At 45.3% G+C, this 15,172-nt stretch overlaps 1 protein-coding gene across 9 annotated transcripts in view; it reads left to right on the forward strand.

Moving 5' to 3' along the window:
* Window positions 1-1,536: 1,536 nt before the first annotated feature.
* Window positions 1,537-15,172, forward strand: part of REPS2 (RALBP1 associated Eps domain containing 2) — a gene marked incomplete at its 5' end in the record, with an annotated part of 232,284 nt that continues 218,648 nt past the window's right edge. For all 9 annotated transcript variants that reach the window (XM_082864959.1, XM_082864961.1, XM_082864965.1 and 6 more), the window contains one exon: window positions 1,537-1,770. In XM_082864959.1, coding sequence (XP_082721085.1) covers window positions 1,537-1,770 — 234 coding nt within the window. The remainder of the gene's footprint in view (window positions 1,771-15,172) is intronic.

Here is a 15,172-nt window from a genome sequence, read left to right on the forward strand (position 1 = left end):
TCACAGGGAAAAGTGGGGTTTGGCGTTTATCACGGGGCATGGGTCCCTTTCTCACCTTTGTTAGAATGGTGGGCCATTCTCAGGGAAGTCTGACCACAAAGGGAAAGGTAGGAAAAGAATAAACATGATCCCTTGGCTTCCAGTTTTCCTGAGAAGGTTTTACAGTTGTGGAAAATACAATATGGTGGTGGGATTTTGAAGTGGAAATTCCCCAACTAAGTTAGTCTTTGCTGTTCCTTAACTTACCTATTCTTTTGGTACTCTTCTCTCCAAACCTACCGCTGTCTTAATTCTCTCCTGGCAGGTCTGAAGCAAAAAATGGTATAAGGAAATCTTAGTGATTTTGGGGATCCTCTTTCTCTATTTCATTTTTTTACAGATTCCAAATGGGAAATATTACTTTGGCTATCAATTATGAATTGACATATTTTTTCTTCTTGTGTATCTCTCTTCACTTTTCCCCTTCCCCCTGTCTTTACCTTCCTTTTTCTTTTCCTCTCTTCCTGTCCTTGGTCCTTATTTTAGTTGATCAAAATACCAAAGTATATTTGTTATCATCAGTGCTATTTCCTGAGATGGTTTTTGTTTTGTTTTTAATTAAAATAACACTATTTGGGGTGAAAGATATATCTCTATCTATCTATCTATCTATCTATCCAGTGTTTAGTGTTTAACACTGGACTGATTTTTTTCGCTTGGGTTAGTGTTTCCCAGCCAGGCTTAATGCATATACACATGCAATTCTTCCCAGGGCCCTTTTCACTCCTATTACTCTAGTATTTAACACTAACCGATGTTATTCCTTTTTAAGGCTCAACTCCAGGTTTGAGCCTTGCCTGAGAAAGTGGCCTAACCCCGTCGCCACCTAGAACACTATAGGAGTCAATGGGACCCTGGTTCGTATGGAGATCTCTGCCCTCCAGCTTTTCAGGACATAAGGGGTACTGTCATGGAAAAAGCGAAGCCTAATTTCCCATGCCTCGTCCCTTTCTGGGAAGGGCACGGCGTGTCGTGGGCACTACACTTGCTCCAGCGTCCTAGGGAGAAAACACCACAGCCTTTCCCGCCCCATGAAAAGCACCATTCTGCAGGTGGGTCTAGATGTTCCCCTTCCCGGCCAGGGAGAAGGGCCAAAGATGCCCCTCTCGCGCAGGGTGGACGCGGAACAGCGCTGGCTCCTGCTCTCTAGACTCTGCAGCGCGGGCTGAGCAGGTGACTGTCCGTAAGGCGGGAGGCGCGCGGAGTTACTTACCTGGCCCGGCGCGCACGGGGCGGGGCGGGGAGGGGCGGGGCCGGGGTGCGATCCCAGGCCGTGATTGGGTCGCGCCGCGCCTGTCTCCATGTGCCGCGCGGCGGAGGCACAACATTCAAGTCCGGGGGCGGGGCCGGCGCGCGCCGGGAGGAAGCGGCCGCGCGGCAGCTGCGGGGCGTCGGGGCGGCGGCGGCCAAGGCCGAGGCTGAAGCGGCGGAGGCTGTGGTGAAGGCGGCGGCGCCTCAACCGGGGACGGTGCTCCGCTGGGCCCCCTTTCAGGCTCTATGGAGGCTGCAGCAAGCGGGGGCTGCGGCTCTGGACCGCCGCTGCTGCTGAGCGAGGGCGAGCAGCAGTGCTACTCTGAGCTCTTCGCGCGCTGCGCCGGCGCCGCAGGCGGGGGCCCCGGGTCCGGGCCCCCTGAGGCCGCCAGGGCCGCCCCCGGCGCGGCCACCGCAGCCTCGGGCCCCGTGGCCGACCTGTTCCGGGCGTCGCAGCTGCCCGCCGAGACGCTGCACCAGGTAGGTCCCCGCGCCCCTGCCCCTGTGGGTCTGTGGGGACCATTTCTACGGGGACAGGGGGGCGGGGTGGGGCGACAGGGCTGCCGACAGGCACCCGGAGGCCTTGGCCAGGTTGCGGAGAGGGGCTTCGCAGCCGGGAATGGCGGCGACGCCCTTGTCCCCCAGGGGACACCAGCCTCCTCCGCAGCTCAGCAGTGCTGGGTGCGCTCCTCATCTTCCTCCCCTGAGGCTGACGGACACTCCCTCCCCTCCCCGGCCGTTTCTGGGGCTCTGCAGCCGCCCAGACCCAAAGTTTGCCTTGTTCTGGAAGTGGTGTTTGTTTTGGCTGATGTCTGGCTTAACCTCTGCTCGAGGCTCCTGCCCTTCCCTCTCCTGGGTGGGTGGGCGCTTGCAGGATTGGAACTTGAAGGGTGTGTGTTTGTAGGGCCGGGAGCCCACCACTGAATGTTGCCCGCTTTATATACTACTTGTAATATATACGTATCTAATATATATATTTGCCCAGTAACATATTTCTGCATATTAGCATTAAACTGGAAAGCCTAATGACAAATTGCAGAACAGGGACACAGGGCTGCAAGAGGACGTCTGTCAAGGCAGAGACAAACTCCCTATTTAAGGCTAGAGGTGACCCCAGACGTCCACCGTGGGGGACAGTTGTAGTTTCCCATCTTATCATTATTTGGACTTGAAATAGAATTACAAAGTAATTGTGTCATAGCTACATCCTTTTGGCTGCTCCGTACCTGAAAAAGGAGGCGGATGATGCGCAGTAGATACTGTTTTTGTTTTGTGCTTTCCTTTTCTTTTTTTTTTTTAGAATTAATGACTATTAAAAAATTATTTTTGGGTGCATTGGGTCTTCGTTGCTGCATGCGGGCTTTCTGTAGTTGCTGTGAGCGGGGGCTACTCTTCGTTGCAGAGCATCGGCTCTAGGCACTCGGGCTTCAGTAATTGTGGAGCATGGGCTTAGTAGTTGTGGCTCACGGGCTGTAGAGCGCAGGCTCAGTAGTTGTGGCGCACGGGCTTAGTTGCTGCGCGGCATGTGGGATCTTCCCGGACCAGGGCTCGAACCTGTGTCCCTTGCATTGGCAGGCGGATTCTTAACTACTGAACTACCAGGGAAGCCTGGTGATTCTTAATATCAGGCCCCAAATGTGAAATGAACCTTTTCTTAAAAGCTGGAGTCAGTATGAACGTTAACATCAGTTGTATATTTCAAGTGGGGAGTGGTATTTTAAAATCCAGTTCCAAAGGAGTATTGAGGGTTTTATGGTTCGCTCATAATATCATTGTGTGTGTAGCCTTTTTTTAATCACTTGACTGCATTTTATACTTCTGGGGCATGCATACACTCTGTCTGTTTGTGAGCATAACTTTAGCCACCCTGTAATCTCTCACTTTTCAGAATTCAAGATTTCTGAAAATATAATTAGTATTCACAGACCTTAACATGGCTGTTTGTCCCTTAAGAAGTCCTTGCTATGGAGACAGTTCAGCCTCTGCTGTTGAGCAGTTAAGCTAGACCAGGTAGAGGAAAAGTCAATATTTTAAAACACAAACCACAGCTATTACATGAGGCCCTCAGAATACTCCCAAGCATAATAAATTTATTAAATGCTGTTGCTATTTCTCAACTGAAAGAGGAGTAAGTGACTGAGGCCACACAGCAAGTAAGTGACAGCTGGGCACCTGTTAAGGCTTATTTTGTTGTCAGTAATATATGGAGTGTGATAAGAGATGGTGGGCATATTAAATATGAATTATGTTGGTTGACTTCTCCTAAGGACTTGGGGAGGGGGCTTTCCTGTGTTAGAACTTATGCTCCCTTGAGGTGTTTAAGATTTAAAAAGAACTCAAGGCACAGTGCCATTGTATGGATGAGATTATATTCTTGATATCTAGTCGAAACCTGCTTGCAAAAGATGCTGGCAAAAGGGGACATCCCTAGAATATTGCTTGTAGTAAATCTCTCAGAGCTTTAAAGCTCCCTTATTCAGCCCAGCAAAACAAAATATATCCTTCCCCATTAACTTAACGCAGTGCAGTAACCCAATATTCTTCATACAGGTGGACATGAACATCAAAGGCATCCTGGACAGAGAAATGTAATTAGAAGAGATTCAAACCAAAGCCAGCAGCCGGCAGCCACCTAATTTTTACTGACCACTTTGGTGGTGTGTGGTGTGGTGTGTCTGGGTGTGTGTACTCCCAGTACACATGTGCACTCCATTTATCCTGATTTGCACTACCCCATGAGTGTTGTAGCCTTTCTTTAAACAGATGTAGATGTTTTTAGCCTTTCTCTGTTAAACAGGAACCTGTAAGTTTAATTAAGTGACCCAACAGGTATAACTGCCCAAGTCATGGAGTCATTAACTAGCCCTGGTAGTTTCTATGGTAACAGATTTTTTTTTCTTTTTAATCAGCATACAGTTAAGATTACCATAATGTTCCAGGAAGGTTGAAAATCTTACCTGAAGCAAATGTTCTATAAAAATACTTTGTCTCCTCCTTGGAATAAAAATAAACCACTATACCTATTACTTTATTATGGAAGTGAGTTATCTTAGGGATTTTGTTTTCAGTTGAAATACATATATATATTTTTAATAGACTTTATCTTTTCAGACCAGTTTTAGGTTCACAGCAAAATTGAGGGGAAGGTACACAGAGTTCCCATATACACCCTGCCCCACACATGCCCAGCCTCCCCCATTATCAACACCCCACCAGAGGGGTACATTTTTTACAATTGGTGAACCTGCATTGGTATATCGTAATCACCCAGAGTCCATAGTTTACATTATGGTTCATTCTTGGTGATGTACATTCTTTGGTTTTGGACAAATGTATAATGACATGTATCCATCATTGTAGTATCATACAGAGTAGTTTCACTGCCCTAAAAATCCTCTGTGCCCTACTTATTCATCCCTTATTCTTACTCCCAAACCCTGACAACCACTGATCTTTTTTACTGTTTCCAGAGTTTTGCCTTTTTCCAAAATGTCATATAGTTGGAATCACACAGTATGTAATCTTTTCAGATTGGCTTCTTTCATTTAGTAGTATGCACTTAAGATTCCTCCATGTTTTTTCATAGCTTGATGGCTTATTTCTTGTTAGTGCTGAATAATATTCCATTGTCTGGATGTACCACAATTTATCCATTCACATACTGGAGGACATTTTGCTTGCTTTCAAGTTTTGGCAGTTATGGATACAGTTGCTGTAAGCATCTGTGTGCATTTAAGTTCTCAACCCCTTTGGGTAGATACCAGTAAGTGTGATTGTTGGATCATATGGTAGGAGTGAGTTTAGTTTTGTAAGAAACTGCCAAGCTGTCTTCCAGAGTGGCTGTACCATTTGCAATCCCCCCCGGAATGAATGAGAGGTCCTCTTGCTCTATATCCTCATCAACATGTGGTGTTGTCAGTGTTCTAGATTTTCACCATTCTCATAGGTATATAGTGGTATCTTGTTGATGTAATTTGCAATTCCCTAGAGACATATGATGTTTAGGATCTTTCCATATGCTTATTTTCTGTCTTGGATTATATTTTAGTGCATCATAATAGCTTATTTTGAAAGGCGTTTTGGTCTCTTTATAGAGAGGTGTTGATGTATTTTATTTTATTATTTTGTAATAAATTTTATTATTTACTTATTTATTTATGGCTGTGTTGGATCTTTGTTGCTGCGCGTGGGCTTTCTCTAGTTGCAGCGAAGTGGGGCTACTCTTCGTTGTGGTGTGTGAGCTTCTCATCGCGGTGGCTTCTCCTGTTGCGGAGCATGGGCTCTAGGTGCATGGGCTCCACTAGTTGTGGCACGTGGGCTTAGTCCTTGTGGCTCACGGGCTTAGTTGCTCCGCGGCATGTGGGATCTTCCCGGACCAGGGCTCGAACCTGTGTCCCCTGCATTGGCAGGCGGATTCCCAACCACTGTGCCACCAGGGAAGTCATGATTTATTTTAAAACAGGATTCTAGTACTAGGTACAAAAATGTTAGAGTAAAACACTGAAATTAGAAAAAGTAAATATGGATGTCTGAGAAACAGGTAAATAGTTTTTGTTTAATACTTCAAGACAAAGAGCTATAGATGTTAGAGTGATTGGTTTCCCAGGTTGTGAAGTATTTCATTGGTATTGAAAGGCCAGCATTTTACTAGAATGCATAAACTTGGGTTGGATGTGTATTTGAGGTATCTGGTTTCTTTTGTGCATCAGGCACTGTTCTAGATGTTGAGGTTACAGCTGTGAATCAAACACAAACCCCTGTCCTCACAGAGCTTACATTCCAAAGCAGATGTTTTATTTATTTATTTATTTCTTGCGTGCTTGCCACAGGGCTTGTGGGATCTTAGTTCCCTGACCAGGGATCGAACCCGGGCTCTTGGCAGTGAAAGTGCTGAGTCCTAACCACTGGACCGCCAAGGAAGTCCCGCAGTGCAAATGTCTTTATTTTTTAGGGTTTGAGTAAGAAAATATAACAGCTAGAACAAAAGTATCTACCTTAAACTGGCAAGTTTTCTGCTTGATGTAATGAATTAACAAACTATATAGACTCCTTTATAATATCTGTCTTTCAGGATGGTGTCTTAGTCTTTGAGAATGCACAGGCTCCGGACGCGCAGGCTCAGCGGCCATGGCTCACGGGCCTAGCCGCTCCGTGGCATGTGGGATCCTCCCGGACTGGGGCACAAACCCGTGTCCCCTGCATCGGCAGGCGGACTCTCAACCACTGTGCCACCAGGGAAGCCCCCAGTTTTCATTTTTATATGGTTAACTGTTTTCAGATAATATTTTTTATTGAGATATAATTGACATATGATGTATTAGTTTCAGGTATATAACATAATGATTCAATATTTGTATGTGTTGCGAAATGATCATCACAGTAAGTCTAGCTGATATCCATCAGCAAACATAGTTAACAAAAATTTCTCTCTTGTGATGAGAACTTTTATGATTTACTTTCAACATCTTTCACAGACATAATACAGTATTATCAATTTTAGTCACCATGCTATACATGACATCCCCAGGACTTACTTATTTTATAACTGGAAGTTTTTTTTTAAATATTTATTTATTTTGGCTGTGCCAGGTCTTAGTTTCGGCATGCGGGATCTTCATTGCAGCATGTAGGATCCTTTGTTGCAGCATGCGGCATCTTCAGCTGTGGCATGTGGACTTCTTATTTGGGGCATGCATGTGGGATCTAGTTCTCCAACCAGGGATCGAACCTGGGCCCCCTGCATTGGGAGGGCGGAGTCTTACTAACTGGACCACCAGGGAGGTCCCATAAGTGGAAGTTTGTGCCTTTTGACCACCTTCACCCATTTCACTCACCCCCACCTCTGGCAACTACTAATCTGTTCTCTGTATCTATGAGTTCCAGTTTTTTGTTGGTTTGTTTGTTTTTAGATTCCACATAAAAGTGAGATCATACATACGTTATTTGTCTTTCGCTGACTTGACAGTTAACTCTTAGACTTTAAGGGAAATAGTTATGAAACACTGTTGATTTCGTATTATCACGGGAAATCATTGAATGGGAAAAAAGCCAGTAAGTAATGTCTGATTGTTTGAGTGGCTTTGATTGAGGAAAAGAAGTAAAACAAAGCTAGGAGAAGTAGAGGATATTTTAAAAATTCCTGCGCATGGACTCACCTTTGGGAAGAACTCATATTTAAGGGTTTTCTTGTAATTCTTTGACGCAACTGTTTAATCGTTAAAAACAACTATAGGCAAAAGACAAAATTCTTGTGAACTTTTTCCAGTTGTTGGATTATTAGCCAGAACTATTTTTTTAATGCAAATGAAACAGTTTTCTGTTTTTACATCTTTGTATCATATCCCTTTGTAGCATATGCTTTAGGGAGATAGAGGCCAGCATGCTAAAAGGGTAACTTGGAATATGTGCTTTTGAGATAAAGAGTGTTCTTTTTTTGTAAAAGAGAATGAATGCCAGCAGATAAAGGAAGTTCCAGAGTCATACCATTGTCTGGTTAAAAGGAGGACATTTGCTAATAGTACCTTGTTAATAACTCTTATAAAAAATATTTCTGGTGTGTAAAACTAGAGGACTACCCAACAATAAGTGTGTACCCACTACTCAGCATAAGAAGTAAAACAGCCCAGTTAGTGTGAAAGTTTCCTGTGATCCCTTCTCTGGTCCCATTCCCCTTCTTGCTCACCTCAGAGTTTACTACTGTCCTGAATTTGGTGTGCATGATTTGAAAAGTTTTTGTACTTTTATTATAGCTATATGTGTGTGTGTGTATATATATATATATATAGTGTGTACATACATGTATTTATATACACATGTGTCACTAAAATGATAAATTGTTTTGTATGGCTTTTCAACTCAGAAGGAGGAGTATAGTACTCTGTAACCTTCCGCAACTTGCTTTTCCTCTCATTCTTTTGTTTTTGAGGTTCGCCCTTGTTGACACAGGTAGCTGTAGTTCATTTATGTTTCTTTTTAAAAAATCTTCATTACCTGCTCTTACAATGCCTCATTTATTTATTTATTAATAAATTTATTTATTTTTGGCTGCATTGGGTCTTCGTTGCTGTGTGCGGGCTTTTTCTAGTTGCGGCGAGCAGGGGCTACTCTTTGTTGCGGTGCGCGGGCTTCTCGTTGCCTTGGCTTCTCTTTGTTGTGGAGCACGGGCTGTAGGCACACAGCCTTCAGTAGTTGCAGCACGTGGGCTTCAGTAGTTGTGGCTCACAGGCTCTAGAGCGCAGGCTCAGTAGTTGTGGCACACGGGCTTAGTTGTTCCACGGCATGTGGGATCTTCCCAGATCAGGGCTTGAACCCGTGTCCCCTGCATTGGCAGGCGGATTCTTAACCACTGCGCCACCAGGCAAGTCCCAATGGCTGTAGAGACCTTTATGCTTATGGAAAGTAGGTGGCATTTTAAAAAAAATATATATATAGAATGTTACATGACTAGGGAACTGTTCTAAACATGTACAAACATTCAAAATGCCTTCATAGATAGAGAAAGCACACTGGTATTCTTGATACTGTTACAGGACAGTTAATTGATTAGGGTTTCATAGGCTTGCTTTTTTCTAATTTTTTAAAAAATGGAAACAAGCAAACAGATAGACTAATACATTAAACTCCTCTGCACTTGCCACCCCTGCTCAACAACCATCAATACTCGGTCAGTTCCATTCCATCTGCATTCCTACCTTGTTCCTTGCCCCCTCTTTTATCTGAAGCAAGTCTCAGACATCATATGATTCCACAGGGTTTATCTTTAAGGAGGGAACCTGGGGATGGTCAGAGGGGATGGGAACATGCATGGGTTTAATACCTGTGGCTTATGGTTAAATGGCAAGAGTGAATGATGGGGGGCTTCCCTGGTGGCACAGTGGTTAAGAATCCGCCTGCCGATACGGGGGACACGGGTTCGTGCCCCGGTCTGGGAAGATCCCACATGCCGCGGAGCGGCTGGGCCCGTGAGCCATGGCCGCTGAGCCTGTGCGTCCGGAGCCTGTGCTCCGCAATGGGAGAGGCCACAACAGTGAGAGGCCCACGTACAGCAAAAAAAAAAAGAGTGAATGATGGTTTCATATCATTGAGCCATTGCCAGTCTTTAAGGTAATGATGTTTGAGTACTGATTTAAAATAAATCATCTGGGGCAACCAATAGGGAGATTGAAAAACAACGTGAAGACTAGAAATACAAGATGGATTTGAACATTGTCCTAGTTTCCCACACATAACTGGGGAATGCTCTACTTTAAGGGTGTAGAAAATTGGTTTTGAGGAAATCTTGAGGTTTTTTTTTAAAGGCTGTGCCACACGGCTTACGAGATCTTAGTTCCCCATTGGGGATTGACACCCCCCCCTTCCCTGGCCATGGAAGCCTGGAGTCCTATCCACTGGACCGCCAGGGAATTCCCTTGAGTTGTTTTGCTAATTATTGGTAACTTTTAAAAGAGAGTTTGGTTCCTTTCCAGGTTTTTTCAAACTTTCTGTTTGTTTCCTATAGGCAAAGGGTCTAGTATTTTGTATTTATATTATTCAGTACACGTCTATTAGTGGGCGACTGCCTTAGTCCATTCTGGCTGCTATAACAAAATACTACAGACTGGGTGGCTTATAGACAACAGACAATTATTTCTGACAGTTTTTGAGGCTGGAAGTCCAAGACTAAGGTGCCAGCGTGGTTGCCTTCTGGTGAGAGTTCCCTTCTCGGTTCATAGCCCGTGACTTCTCACTGTGTCCTCACATGGTGGGAAAGGCTAGGGATCTCTCTGGAGCCTCTTTTATAAGGCAGTAATCCCATTCATGAGGGCTCCACCCTCATGGCCTAAGCGCTTCCCAAAGGCCCCACTTTCTAATACTATCACACTGAGCATTAGGATTTCAACATAGGAATTTTGGGAGGACATACATATTCAGACCATAGCAGCAACCAACCAACCTGGGTTGCTCAGAACTGAGTTGTTTCTTAGGGCATGGTACTTTCCGTTTTCAAACCAAGACAGTCCTAGGCAAACTTGGATGGTAGGTCACCCCGTCTTTTGGTTACTGCACTAGTTATTTATTGCTCTGGAATGAATTTCCAGAAATGTAAATTGCAGCTTAATACAACACGTATTTGTTACTAATTGTTTCTATGGCTTAACTGGGTCTTCATCTCAGGGTTTCACAAAGCTGAAATCAAGGCATTGGCCAAGTGGCCTTCCTCTTTGCATCTGGGGACCTCTTCTAAGCTCACATGGTTGTTGGTAGAATTCAGTGCCTTGTGATTTTAGGACTGGAGCCCTCAGCTCCTAGAGGCCACCCGCAGTTCCCTGCCACATGGCCCTCTCCATAGGCAGTTCACAACATGACTGTTTGCTTCTTTAAGGCCAGCAGGAGATTCACTTTCTCCAGTCGCCTTAGATGAGCGACATCCCATCACCTTGCCATATTCTCTTGGTTCAAAGCAAGTCACAGGTTCTGCCTGCACTCAAGGGGAGAGGATTATAAAAAAGCACAGATTACCAGGAGGTGAGAATTTTTGGAAGGGGGGTCATCTTAGGATCTTTCTACCACACTTGCCTTCCAGAGTTTTCTGAAGCAGAAAATTATTCTGGTTAGCTTTGGGGGGTCAGAATAGATATGTTTTTGCTCAGCCACTCATGTCAAATTTCTTTGTCTTTAAAAAAACATTTTCATGCATAATTCATTTTCTTATGCCAAGTAGGACTGGCAAATATCTTCTTAGGCATTATTTTCAATTTTAGTCTTTAGACAATTTGTTTTTCCTCTTAACTAGTAGGAGGTGGGAAAAAAAGTGGAAAAGCAGATGTGAATGCTGTGCATGCTCACTCCTGCACAGAATAAAGCAGGCCTTTTTAACCTGGGCCCAGCTCTCAGGGGTCTTTGAATTTAGATGTGGGGAAAAAATACAGTTTTCTTTTTACTGACCCCTAACTGATATTGAGCATTTCCTTCTATTATGCATTGTAGGCAATAAACCACAGTAGCATTAGCAATTCCTGTGACTTGATCACTTATAGAAATAGAACTTTTATTTTAAATTTTATTTATTTATTTTTTTGCGGTACGCGGGCCTCTCACTGTTGTGGCCTCTCACTGTTGTGGCCTCTCCCATTGCGGAGCACAGGCTCCGGACACGCAGGCTCAGCGGCCATGGCTCACGGGCCCAGCCGCTCCGCGGCATGTGGGATCTTCCCGGACAGGGGAACGAACCCGCATCCCCTGCATCGGCAGGCGGACTCTCAGCCACTGCGCCACCAGGGAAGCCCCAGGGACTGGTTTTGTGGAAGACAATTTTTCTGGGGGTGGGTGGGGGATGGCTCAGGCAGTAATGCAAGTGACGGGGAGCAGCAGATGAAGCTTCAGTTGCTTGCAAGCCACTCACCTGCTGTGTGGCCTGGTTCCTAATAGGAACCCGGGGGTTGGGGACCCCTGCTGTAGACACTGGCTGATCTTATCATTGTGTTAATAAACACATGTATTTCCACCACAAACTTGTTTTTTTAAATATTTGATAGCTGTAATTCAATATATTTTGTTTACAGTCCTGTGTATTTTATTTTTGGTCACGCTGCTCGGCTTGCAGCATCTTAGTTCCTCAACCAGGGATCGAACCTGGGCCCTGTGAGTGAGAGTGCCGAGTCCTAACCACTGGACTGCCAGGCAATTCCCAATAATCCTGTATATTTTAAAAAAATTTTTTGTTAGAGTATAGTTGCTTTACAATATTGTGTTAGTTTCTTTTGTACAGCAAAGTGAATCAGCTCTACGTATACATATATCCCCTCTTTTTTGGATTTCCTTCCCATTTAGATCACCACAGAGCATTGAGTAGAGTTCCCTGTGCTATACAGTAATCCTGTGTATTTTAAGTGTTTACTTTTATGCATTTAAATTTATTCTGAGAAGAGGTCAATGCAGGCTGCCCAAGGGGGGACCAAAGCACAAAAGTGGTTAAGAAGCCCTGCTTGGAAGACTTGTGAGGTGTCTAGAAATTCCAGTTCTACGTAGCTAATTGTTTCCAAAGTCAGAATAGTAGCAGCAGTGCTGGCAAGTCTGGGTCAGGAATGAGATTCCATAAGGCTCTTGTTCCCCCCTCCTCCCCTGTCTGTCCTGTAAGGGGGAAGGAAGCCCAGAGTGAATGGATGCTCAGCTGCTTCCTCCAGGACCTCACCCTCAAGTTCGTGCTGCAGTTCCAGCTCTGAACCCTCTCTGCTCTCGACCTTTCTGTCTGGCCCTCTCAATCTCACTTCACTCCAGAGAGCCCCTCTGGAGCACGCGCCAGCTGGCTATTGGGCCTGTTTTATTTACCACTATTATCTCTACTTCAGAGGCTGGCTAGAACATGGACTTATAGGAAAAAGTGATTTTTACAGACTGGAGAAACTCAGCTATCCTCATAATTTAATTCAGGACCAGGAGAGGCTATTAATATTAGGCTAGTAGTAAATATTTGCTTTGACTTAATTCATTTGTAACACTTTGCCCTCAGTTTACAGAAAAATATTTTTGTTCAGCCTCCTGGGGGTAATTAAGTGTTTCACCTGTGTTAATTTACTGACTAATTGAAGTAAATCCCATAAATGCCAGCAATTAAGAATTGTTTGTTTTTTTCAAAGCAGGCTTTCTTAAATGCATAATGTTTGCCCCGATGCCTTCAAAAGAACATATTTAATACAGTGATCTCTTTGTTTCTCCCTTAGTTCAGGGTCAACCTTGTGAAAGACAGATGATTATACACGAACAGCTTTTTGCCCCGGGAGATGTTTGATGTGCTTGCCTTTTGAGTTTGTTTTGTTTTTAGGCTCTCTTTAAAATTATTTAAAAATGTTTTAACTCCTGTCCTTTGCATACGCTCTGGTGGTTTTATGGTCCTATTACTGAGAGATGGCAATGGAAGTGAAGCAGTGAAATTAGCACGTGGATGTTTAGCTTCTTTTAACTTATTCTTTGTTCTAGATCAGGGTTTCTCCACCTCAGCACTATTGACACTTTGGGCCAGATCATTCTTTACAGTGAAGCTGTCCTATGCATTGTAGGATGTCTAGCAGCATCCCTGGGCTCTACTCACTAGATGTTAGTATCTGTCCCTTCCCCAGTTGTTACAACCAAAATGTTTCCAGGGACTTCCCTGGTGGTCCAGTGGCTAAGACTCCACGCTCCCGTTGCAGCGGGCCTGGGTTCGATCCCTGGTCAGGGAAGCAGATCCCACATGCCACGGCTAAGAGCCCGCATGCCACAACAAGAACAACAAAAAGATCCCGCATGCCGCAACGAAGATCCCATGTGCGCAATTAAGACCTGGCGCAGCCAAATAAATAAATATTAAAAAATAAAAATAAAAAAAGAGAAGCAACCTTTAAAAAATAAACCACAAAAATCTTTTCACACATTGCCAAATGCCCCTGGGGCAAAATCTACTCTGGTTGTAGATATATGGTGTCTACATATATACAATCATGGTAGCAGCTACCATTTATTAACTGATTACCATGTACTTGGCCTTGTCCTATAACTTGTAGAGCGCTCATGTCATTTAACTCTCACAACCAAGCCACGAGGTTAGGTATTATCATCCTCAGTTCGAAGAAAACAAAACAGAGGCGCAGAGGTTCAGTAACTTGCCCACAGTCACGTAGATAAGTGACTTCTAGTAGTCCTTTAAAGAATTATCTGGGTTGGAATTCAGTCTTTGTTTTTATTTTTAAATTAAAAAAAAGTTTTAAAAATTCATTTTATTGAAATATAGTTAATTTACAGTGTTGTGTTATGGAATTCCGTCTTTGTTAAAGAGGCAAACTAAAAAAGAAAGGGGGGTTTCCTGATGACCTCTCAGTGGAGAGGCTGTTGCTTCCATGGCAGTTCTGTCTAAGTGTGGGAGTTCTCGCTTGAAGCGGTGGTCATGTGGGCACGTGTCTGAGTAGGGTTTGGACCGTTTCTGAGGTGCTTCTGTGGTAGGGTGAAGCAGAACATGGGACAGTCTTGGGGCCAGGCCGATTCAACTTTGAGGCCAAGGAAGCCATCAGCAGTTGGGGTTCTCAGGGTCCCTCAGGCGTGGTGTGCCCAGAGGTTGACTGAGAGCGGGAGCGCGGAGGCGTGGAGCGCAGTGGTGGCTGGCGGCCTCGGCCTCCCTGGTTCTGAGGGGCCAGGGGCGGGAATGTTGCTGTCAGGGCTGCGAAGGGTACTTCGCCTGCAGGAACAGTGGTCTGGAAGGGCATGGTCATTGGCAGCCCCGTGGCCAGGAGGGCGTGGGGTGGGAGCTGAGGGACAAGTGACCGGCTCTGTCCCCTGCTGGCTGCCGTGCTGGAGGCCGGAGGCATGGGAGCCTGCATGTGGAAGCTCACGGAGGCTGGCCTCTTGCGCAGAGTGTGGGCCGAGAGGCTGGAGAGGGCTCTGGGGGACGGATGGAGGAAGAGCCAGCTCAGGGTGCCAGTTGGGCTGGGACCCAGAGCCCTGGATCCTCGGGAGAAGGGGGCACAGCCAGTGTGGCGAGAGTGGGAGTCCACTCGCGATGGGCCGGCCTGCTGCCCTGCCCTCCAGGAGGGCTGAGAGGGCTTCTTCTCACTTCTCCCGGGAGGCCTTGAGGCTATGGGGGTGTGTACGAGTGGGTGCTTTTCGATCAGAGTGGGGCAGGCATTTCCACCGGTTGCAGTGTTTGTTCTTGTTCAGGGCACCGGGAAACATGCAGCCATGGAGCCTCTGGGAGCTTCTGTGAGGACTGGCTGCACATGGTGGGAACGGCACCCTAGAACTGGAGATGAGTTAGTTCAGGGGAGTGGAAAGTGTATTATAATATTTAGGGATATGGCCTCGTGTTAGTTTGGCTTTTTTCTTTCCCTGAAGGATAGGATTCCTGTAGGGATTCTTCCTCATCCCAAAATAGCTG

Source organism: Leucopleurus acutus (genome assembly GCF_964270905.1).
Source record: "Leucopleurus acutus genome assembly, chromosome: X".
Classification (NCBI taxonomy): domain Eukaryota; kingdom Metazoa; phylum Chordata; class Mammalia; order Artiodactyla; family Delphinidae; genus Leucopleurus; species Leucopleurus acutus.